This window comes from Garra rufa, chromosome 19 (assembly GCF_049309525.1).
Source record: "Garra rufa chromosome 19, GarRuf1.0, whole genome shotgun sequence".
In the NCBI taxonomy this organism is placed as follows: Eukaryota; Metazoa; Chordata; class Actinopteri; order Cypriniformes; family Cyprinidae; genus Garra; species Garra rufa.
This window is the reverse complement of record NC_133379.1, coordinates 6449277-6459474: the sequence shown is the minus strand read 5'-3', so window position 1 is coordinate 6459474 and position 10198 is coordinate 6449277. Positions and strand designations below refer to the sequence as shown.

Here is a 10198-nt window from a genome sequence, read left to right as displayed (position 1 = left end):
CACAGTCTGAGGGTGCTTTTTTTGCAAATTCCAAGTGTGTTTTCGTGCGTCTTCACTGAGGAGAGGATTGGGTTTGGCCACACCACCATAAAGCCAAGATCGGTGGAGCGTTGCAGTGATGTTTGTTCTTCTGTAGGTTTTTCCCATCTGCATATATGATCATGGAGCTCAACTAGAGTGACCATCAGGTTCTTGGTCACTAGTCTAACCAAAGGCTATCTCCATTAATCACTCAGTTTAGTCAGGAGGCCAGCTCTAGGAAGAGTCATGGTCGAAGTGTATTAACGTCTACAAGCGATACAAGTAACGCTGAACTAATTTTCAACTGTCCCAGATAAGGATATGAATACTTATGCAATGGAATCTAAACACGTTAAACTTTTTTTAAGGATTATTTGAAGGACACAACTCATAAAAAAGAAGCGTTTTTTGAAAATGTCTTTTTAACAGTAAAGTGTATAATTTAAATGTAAACTTGAAGGAAGAATCTAAAATGTTCATAAGAAAATTAAGGGCTGTGAAAAAAAGACAACTGCAATAATTTCAAAAAAAATTCAACATATACATTTATTTCTTTTTAATTCCAGACTGGCGTTTGAACGGTCCAAAACATAGGTTTCATTTTCTCCCCCCTCAAAATCATTACAATAAATCACAATCATAAATAAAGCACATACTACATCTGACCAGAAACATTTTTCAAGTTATTCCTCCATTTTACGCGCTTGCGGAAGTCCTCGAAAGCCTCCTTTTAAATCATAAACCGAAAACAGGTAAATCATTCTCCTAAATGCACTTTTTGCACTATGAATACAAGGATCATAGATACAACACATCCTTGGATAAGATGTAAAATCTAACCTCTGCTATGTGCACTAAACAGCCATGAAGGGCCTGGCTCACTGGAATGTGTGAGAAAGAGAATGCTAGATAGAGAGATGAGAAGAGACGGCATCTCTTGATCCCTTTGAACTACTGTTCTTTAGACAGCTCAGAACGGCTATTTCTTTCCTTTTGTTTTGCACGAAGACAAAAAGAAACCACACAAGCCAGACGTTTGAAATGTCAAGGCTTGTAACGTGTGCTGTGTTCCCTTTTCAGCAGGCGTGTTTCACAATGTTGTTTTATCTACACAACCTCTCATTTGGAGTATTTTAATCAGAAACTTCACGCAGACCTTTGAACGCAAAAGTTCTTCGTTTCGACAGATCCGTGACGGCTGCGCACCATGAACTGATTCGACTTCATTTTTTGCTTGTTTTTTGTTTTTATCCACACAAATATTCAACATCTCAAAATTAAGCAAGTTTGTTCACGTATCAAAATATATCTAATGCAACACAAATCTATCAATTATGTCAAGGTCTCACCATAAAATCATATCATATTCTATTTAGGATGAAAAGTTCACAAATATCATGAAATATGATGTAGCTTATTCTGACAGGGAAAGAAATACTCATCAACATCAACAATATAGAATTGTCTTATCAGTGTTAAACACTCCCTCAAATGCACACACACTCACGCACACACTCGCACACATGATGAATAGTAAAACCTAAGTACCATTCACATTACAGTGCCCTGCCCATACAAAACATGGGACTGGAGGGAATTTGCTCGCTGGGGTATGTTACAAAATAAACACTTTAAAATCTATATTTGCTGATGTGAACGATGGCAGTGTGAAATCAGAATAGGATATGTATGCATTGGACGAGACCTTTTGACTCTCTAGATCTCAAACACAGGCATGGCGCGCTGTTGGCGGTCGTCTATGACACTGATTCAAGGAGGGTGTGACTGCTGGACAAAGACATGTGATTGGTTCTTAGGTCTGTCAGTCAAACTCTCTGCCTCAGTCCCCTCCCGCGGACGTCCTAAGGGCCTCCGCTGTACGAGTAATCTGCTTTGTTGTGCATGACCAGCTTGTTGTCCACAAAGTAGAAGCTGTCGGACTGTGTCTCGTAAGGATGGATGATCATCTCACGTACTGAAATAAAGACCAAAAACAAGTCAGAGAGCTCAGATTACTACAGCTATAGGGATACATAAAAAAATAGACCAATTCGAACTGCGAACTGCTTTTCTTACTTAGATTTTTTTTGTCTTGTTTCGAGCCAAAATATTTGAAAATTCTTAAATAAAGGACTTTCTAGACATTAAAACTCTTTTCTTGTTTTCAGAAAAAACAAGTCAAAATTTTTTGAGTTTTTACTTGAAACACGCAAAATAATCCGCCAATGGGATAAGAAAAATAATCTTGTTTTCTGTTTGAAATAAGATTTTTTTGCTTACCCCATTGGCAGATAATTTTGCTTGTTCTAAGCAAAAAGATAATTTTAACTTTTTTTTTTTTTTTTGGAAAACAAGACAATTTTTACATGTCTAGAAAATGCTTCTTGATGTAAGAATTTTTAGATATTTTGGCTTGAAATGACAAAAATAGTCTAAGAAAAGCATTTTTTGCATTGCGAACAGTAAAGATGTTTTTCATGGGCGGAGCTTATCTGTTTGACAGTTTTAATGAAGCAGTCTATGGAAGCCAAGGAATTAAAGAATAAAAAAGGTAAATCTGAGTTTATGGTTTAAAATTCTGACTATTCTTGCAATTCTGAACTGGTCATTCTCTCTTTTTCCCCTAGCTCAGAATCCCCCACACTTATACCCCACACTTCTGGGGGTTTTTTCCCCTCAGAATTGACAAACTTGTAATCTAATTAATGACCTTATTCTGAATAAGACAATAATATGATTAAGGTGTTTACATGAGTTGCTTTTAGAATATTCCTTTCATGTTCCCGTTTTACATGTTATAGTACATAGATCGATTACTGACACATCATTACATCCACACGCGACGCTATCAGTTCGTCTTCATTATGGTATATAGACTTTGTGTTTTGTTTTGTTTTTAATTTTACGAAAGCTTGAAGTGCAGTTAATTATTTGTCGTGCTATATTTGCGCGCATTTCAGAGCCAGTCAGTTAAGGAGAAAAAAAACAAAAACAAAACACGCAAGCACTGTCACCGAAAGCCAGTTTAGTTTTACCTTTTTTTTTTTGTTCGTTTTCATTTTGAAAACCCTGTTATCTTTGCCGTTTACCTCACATTACACTATGGAGGCTTTCTTTTCTTTTTTAATTAATTAATTAATTAATTAGATTGCTCAGTGTTTGCTCGTCCTGTAATTTATTAGTCGGCATATAATACAGCATGTGATGTAGCCTAGTCCATGCCTCGACTTACTAGTTTTTGTTAATAAATGCTATATAAGCTAGTTTGTCATGGTTTTATTGTTGATTTGCTGTTAAATCAAAAATAACAAATCCATCTTTTAGGAATTTGTTTTAATCTTAAAATTGATAGGTGTAGCCTAAACATATAAGCAAAACCAAGATTGTGAATTTGAAATTAAAAGGGAAAAGCATCCTAAGCCATTACAAAAGAGAGATTTCCGTTCACAAAATTAAAATCACAAATAATACTGATGAAAAATGTTAACTACGTTACCACAAAACTATAAATAAGACAAACTATTTATCAGCAATGAGCATTGATTAATCCCATGTTGTAGCAAAAAATAAATGAATATATAAAAATGAAACCAAAGCATATGCTCGTGCGACCAACTGAGAGCGTTAGTGTATCCTGAAATGTGGGGGAAAGTCCTACACAACGGGAATAGTGTGATTAAGGTGTGTACATGTCAATACTGAACTTCCATAATGCGACTGAAATAGGAATACTCCACCTGTCTTTGTGTTTACTTCAATTCTAACATTAGTCAGATTAAATTAATCAAAAATCTTTAATTATTACAGCAAATATACACATACCACTGTTGTTCAAAAGTTTGGGATCAGTAAGATTTTTGTTTATTTGTTTAAAAAAAAAAAAATTTTTTAAGTAGTCTTTTCTGCTAATCAAGACAGCATTTCTATTTTGAATAACTGCTGTTCTTTTTAATATTTTATCCAAAACAGGTTCTAAAAAATATTAAGTGGCAAAACTGTTTCTAACACTGATAATTAATCAGCATATTAGAATGATTTCTGAAGAATCGTGTAATACTGAAGACTGGAGTAATGATGCTAAAAATTCAGATTTGCATTACAGAAAGTTATATTTTAAAAGTACATTAAAACAGAATACTGTCACTTTAAATTGCAATAAGATTTTATAATATTACTTTATGTATTTTTGATCAAATAAATGGAACTTTGATAAACATTTCTTTTTTAAAAATGGTAAAAAGAAAATGTTTTTTGAGCATCAAATCAGCATATTAGATAGTTCACCCAAAAATGAAAATTACCTGCTTACCTCCAGGGCATCCAAGATGTAAGTGACTTTGTTTCTTCAGTAGAACACAAAGATTTTTAACTCAAACCGTTGCAGTCTGTCAGTCATATAATGGCAGTCAATGGGTAATAAAAAAAAAAAAAAACCATACACAGACAAAACCAAAATTAAACCCTGCGGCTCGTGATGATACATTGAGGTCTTAAAACACAAATGATTGGTCTGTGCAAAAAAACTGAACAGTATTTATATCATTATTTATCTCCGTGTGATGCATCAACATGATCTGCCATAGTAGATGCACGCACAGAAGCGATCTGTCGCTCATTGTTTACACAGTGCATATTGGCCTCTCAAAATGGTAATTATTTGTGCTAATCCTTACTCTGCCAACCTAATAAAAATTAAAAGATTACGCTTCCTTGTGCGAACTCATCTGGGAGAGTTAAGTTTTCACCAACTACATCGCCAGAGCATTTTGACGTGTCACGTGAATGCGCTCCATACTGATGAACGTTGCAATAGATCAGTGGTAAATAATAATTTAAATACTGTTCAGTTTTTTGCACAGACCAATCGTTATGTGTCTCAAGACCTTAAAGGGGTCCTATTATGCTCTTTCACATTTTGAATTTTAGCCAGTGTGTGGTGTGTATGTTTGGGCATAAAAACATCTACAAAGAGACAAATCTCAAAGTCCACTCCAAAGGGAGATATTTAGTTTTTATAAAATCCCTTTTCAAGAACTATAACGAGCGTTTGTTTTCTGGAGGCTATTATGTCACTACTGAAATTCAATTCTTTGGCGGGTGGGGGATTCACCTAACTTTAGCCATGTATTATGGACGGCCGCTTTTGGGATGCTACAGCGAGCCGTAGGTCGGCTCGTTTAAACGCAAGCTTTAACTAAAGGTGTCCGCGAACTGCTCTGGTAGCCGTGCTGAAGCCGCACCGTTCACGTGTGTTGTTCAGAGGGTCCAAACCAGTCTACTGTCCAAACACATGCAGATCCGTGGCTGCTGTAAACACAAACACTGACTAGTGATCATCCGTGGACGCGTCGGCGCCTCGCCTTAGACGTGCAGTGTGTGTTAAGAGATTTATTCATCATACAGTGTAGATAGCTTTACTAGCCTTATGGTTTCGGGCATGCAAATAATTAAATACATTAGCACAATAATGATAATATCACGTATCCGCGATCTCGCAGGCTAACGATAGGACCAACAATAGCGTGTTATTTACTCACCCTTCATGCATCCTAGGTGTATATGTCTTCCTTCTTTCAGACGAATGCAATCGGAGTTATATTAAATCAATTCTGGCACTCATAGAACAGCATAGACTGAAAATATTTCGATCCATAATAAAAAAGTGGCTCACATGGCTCCGGGGCGGTCGGTAATAGCCTCCTTTAGCGATCAGATGTGTTTTTGTAAAAAAAAAAAAAATATCCATATTTAAAACGTAAGAATCACTTTAATCTAGTTTGCTGCTTTGGGAAGGGGTGCAGCAGGGTGGAACGCGGTCTACGCTGTTTGCCAATCTCAGCGCAGTGGGACTTCTGACCAATCACTATACATTTGGTTTTTCGGAAAGGCAGAACCCGGAACTAATCGAGCCGTTTGTGCCAGCCTAGGGAGAAAGCTATTGTAATAATGTAAATTATGTGAAAAATAATGCGTTTTTCGAACAACTAAGCAATACAGCATGTTCAAGTACACCCCAAAAACAAAATAAAGACTTTGTAAAGGAGCATAAAAGGACCCCTTTAATGTATCGTCAAAAGCCGCAGGGTTTAATTTAGTTTTGTCTGTGTATGTTTTTTTTTTTTTTTACTTTTAAAGATTTGGTAACCATTGACTGCCATTATATGAGTGACAGACTGCAACAGTTTGAGTTAAAAACCTTTGTTTGTGTTCTACTGAAGAAACAAAGTCACCTACATCTTGAATGCTCTGGGGGTAAGCAGATAAAAATCCAATTTTAATTTTTGGGTGAACTATCCATTTAAAATTATTTCTGAAGGATCATGTGACACTGAAGACTAGAGTAATGATGCTAAAACTTAGCTTTGCCATCACAAGAATAATTTGACAGTTAAATTAAATTAAATTATTAATGTACATTTGATTTAATAAATGCAGCCTTGGTAATAAGTGACTTTTTTACCCAAAATACCTATTAGAAAACTTTGAGTAAAAAAAAGAATTATCAAAAACAATTAAATTTCAAATAAAAAAACAAACAATTGGATTGATTTCATATAAATCATTATATTAGTTTATTACAGTGCCTTGCAAAGGTATTCATACCCCTTCATTGCTACCTTATGTTACATCAGTCATCAGCTCTTCTCCATCAATTGCTCAGTTTGGACAGGAGGCCAGCTCCAGGAAGAGTCCTGGTTGTTTCAAACTTCTTCCATTAGGGGTAATGGAGACTACATGCTTCTGTGAACCTTCATTGCAGCAGATTTATTTTCTGAACTCTTCTCCAGATGTGTGGCTTAATGCAATCCTGTTTTTGAGCTCTACAGGCTTTTTTGTTTTTACCTTAGGGCTTGGTTTTTGACAAAATGTGAAAAAAAAAAAAGTGCAGGGGTATGAATACTTTCACAAGGCATTGTATATATGATATATATATATATAGTTTTCCCATTCAATTTGACTAGTGTATGTCAACACAGAGATGCAGACAAAGAATCAGCATAATTTTATAATAGTATTTGCTCTAGATAGTCTCTTAGGGATTACACTGACACTGGCACTTACTGAGATCCTCTGAGAGCGGTGGGAACTCGTAGATGTGCTCACAGGTGTTCTTGCTGCTGGGGATGCAGAAGCCGAACTCAAAGTCGAAGCTCTTCAGCAGCTGTTCACGGAAATAGTGCCTCTCGATCATCCGGAAGTTATTGATGGGGATGTCCCCTACTGTGAATTCAACACTAAAAACAAGGCAGAGAAGATTCTTAGTTCTTCAGTGTTCATTTCTCTATATAGTTCTTCACTTGAGGAAGTTTAGATGGCTGTTAATCATTTCCAGCCACTGTTCAGCATTCCATTCCCCAATGTATTATGTGAACCGGATTCATTATTAATAATGAGTAGCTTATTGCATCTACTTCTATATTCTGCCCTTTAGTATTATGACGAGACTCATTCGACAGGTTTAATTTAGAGAAATGGTTTATGCTCTCTTTGTTTTATATCTGACCTCAATAAGCATGCAACTGTTGTTCTGGAATATGAGACAGCTCCACTAATGAGTATCAGCTGTCCGTCCTTTCATGTGTTACTGTGTTTATTTTCTAAAAATGTAACCTCTTTGCAAGAGAGGGCAATATGCTAGGACAGCAGGACTACAGTGATGATCTAATCATGCAAATATTTCATAATATCCTGCGTGGACATATTTTTAGTTACTGCTTGTTTTTAAAGATATTTAAATTTGAAGAACTGATAATTTAGTTACCTTATGGCTTCTAGGAAAACTGTGCATTAACCATTCAAACATATGAGATGGGTAAGATTTTTATGCGTGACCCTGGACCACAAAACCAGTCGTAAATAGCACGGGTATATTTGTAGAAATAGCTAAAAAATACATTGTATGGGTCAAAACTTTTTTTTTTATGCCAAAAACCATTAAGATCATGTTCCATGAAGATATTTTGTACATTTCCTACCATAAACATATCAAAACTTGATTTCTGATTAGTAATATGGATTGCTAAGAACTTCATTTGGACAACTTTAAAAGGCAATTTTCTCAATATTTTGATTTTTTCACACCCTCGGATTCCAGATTTTCAAATAGTTAAATCTCGGCCAAATATTGTCCTATCCTAACAAACCACACATCAATCGAAGGCTTATCTATCAGAAAAAAACTGACCCAAATGCTTGTTTTTATGGTCCAGAGTCACATTGTTATTTATATTGTGATGTAATTCAATTTGATTAATATGTTTGTGGAAACTGTAATGTTTTTTTTTATTTTCAGGATTCTTTGAAAAGCTAAAGTCAATTAGAAGATCAACTTATAAAATAGAAATCTTTTGTAACATTACAAATGTCTTCTGTCCTCAATGAATAAAAGTAAAGGTATACAGGTGTGTATACAGACTAGCTTGATAAACTGTACTTACGTGGCTCCTACTTGACGTAGCCGTAAGAAAGCTGGCGTAAACTGATAACGTACAAACCGGCCAGCGTTTGGATCAACATCTCTTTTATCCCCTCCTTTATCTGGAAGAAACAAAAAATCAGTGAGAATCAAAATAGTAAAATAATTGATGTATGTGTCTGATCATAATTGCGCATGATTACTGATTATGTAACCGAGTGTCTTTCTGAGCATCACTTATTAAAAAGACTAAAAACAATAAAGCAGAGACTGAAGATATTTTTTTTTTCCTCATTGAAGCTATATATGAACAGTTGTTTTGCACATTCAGTGCAAAGTTGCATGAATCACATCCTAGTTCAGTCCATTAACGAGTTTGTTCACATTATGTTTCTGTTCATATTCAACCACAGCCATGACAATACCTGAGCAGTTTCAGGACAGTTCCACCTAGTGGTTAAAAAATATGAATGTCTCTCTATAAGTCTGGAAATCCTTGGCCAAGCCTTTTTAAAATTTAACATGTAATTTTCTCCAAACTTTTGAACTGCTCTGGCTAATATTGTTGCTCTGTTTGTGAAATCATCAGATCCTTCAGACATGCTCGTTTGTCTTTTCAGATCGCAGTTGATGTGTTTGTCCCTGTAATTGCAGCTTGCAGCTGTATTATTTAGAAAAAATTGATAATGACAGTGAATAACGAAACTGAAAACAGTCGTGGAATATTATTTATAAAATGTCAAATACCAAATAGCCACAATACTAGTAATTACATAAATGGTAACCTCATGCTAACAAACACCTTATTAGGGGCAAAAGATATCTGATATGCTAGCATATCACATATCACTGCTGCACCTGATTATTAATTGATTATATCTGTAACAATACACTCACTTTTCTTTGCAATGTCAAATGTGAAGCCCACAAGCTTGACATGAAAGTACATGTCAACATCAAGCCAGGCTGTCAGCTCATGTAACAAAAGCTTGGGTACACACACACACGCACGCATGCACGCACGCACGCACGCACGACAATAATTATAAAATTGTGTCAATGACTGTATATATTTATGGATGTAAAAACATCTACAGTATGTCACAAAAGTGAGTACACCCTATACATTTCTGCAACCATTTTAGTATATCTTCTATCTTCAATACTATAGAAATGAAACTATGATATATTTTAGAGTAGTCAATGTGCAGCTTGTATAGCAGTATAGATTTACTGTCCCCTAAAAAAAAACTCAACATACAGCCATTATTGTCAAAATAGCTGACAACAAAAGTGAGTACACCCTATGTCTTGTCAAAAGTGTCAATATATTGTGTTAGCACCATTGTTATCTGGCACTGCCTTAATCATCCTGGGCATGGAATTGACCAGAGCTGGACAGGTTGTTGCTGGGACCCACTCCTCACAGAGCTACTGGATGTTAGACACATGATGCTTCTCCACCTTCCGCTTGAGGATGCCCTTAACAGGGTTCAGGTTTGGAGACATACTTGGCCACCCAATCACCTTTACCTTCAGCTTCCTCAGCAAGGCAGTTGGCATCTTGGTGGTGTGTTTGGGATCGTTATCATGTCGGAAAACTGCCGTTTGGCCTAGTTTCTGGAGGGAAGGCATCATGTTCTGCTTTAAAATGTACAGTACATAATAGAACCCATGTTTTCTCAATGAACTGCAGCTCCCCAGTACCAGCAGCACTCATGTAGCCCACCATGTTTGACTGTAGGCAAGACACAGTTTTCT

At 35.9% G+C, this 10198-nt stretch overlaps 1 protein-coding gene across 1 annotated transcript in view; it reads right to left on the bottom strand.

Annotated features, from left to right (window-relative positions):
* Positions 1-541: 541 nt before the first annotated feature.
* Positions 542-10198, bottom strand: part of unc119a2 (unc-119 lipid binding chaperone a2) — a 36379-nt gene continuing 26722 nt past the window's right edge. Inside the window, exons 3-5 of the mRNA XM_073824584.1 lie at positions 8460-8559; positions 7084-7256; positions 542-1996 (exon numbers count right to left, since the gene is read on the bottom strand). Of these exons, the coding sequence (XP_073680685.1) occupies positions 1884-1996; positions 7084-7256; positions 8460-8559 (386 nt within the window). The 3' untranslated portion in view covers positions 542-1883. The remainder of the gene's footprint in view (positions 1997-7083; positions 7257-8459; positions 8560-10198) is intronic.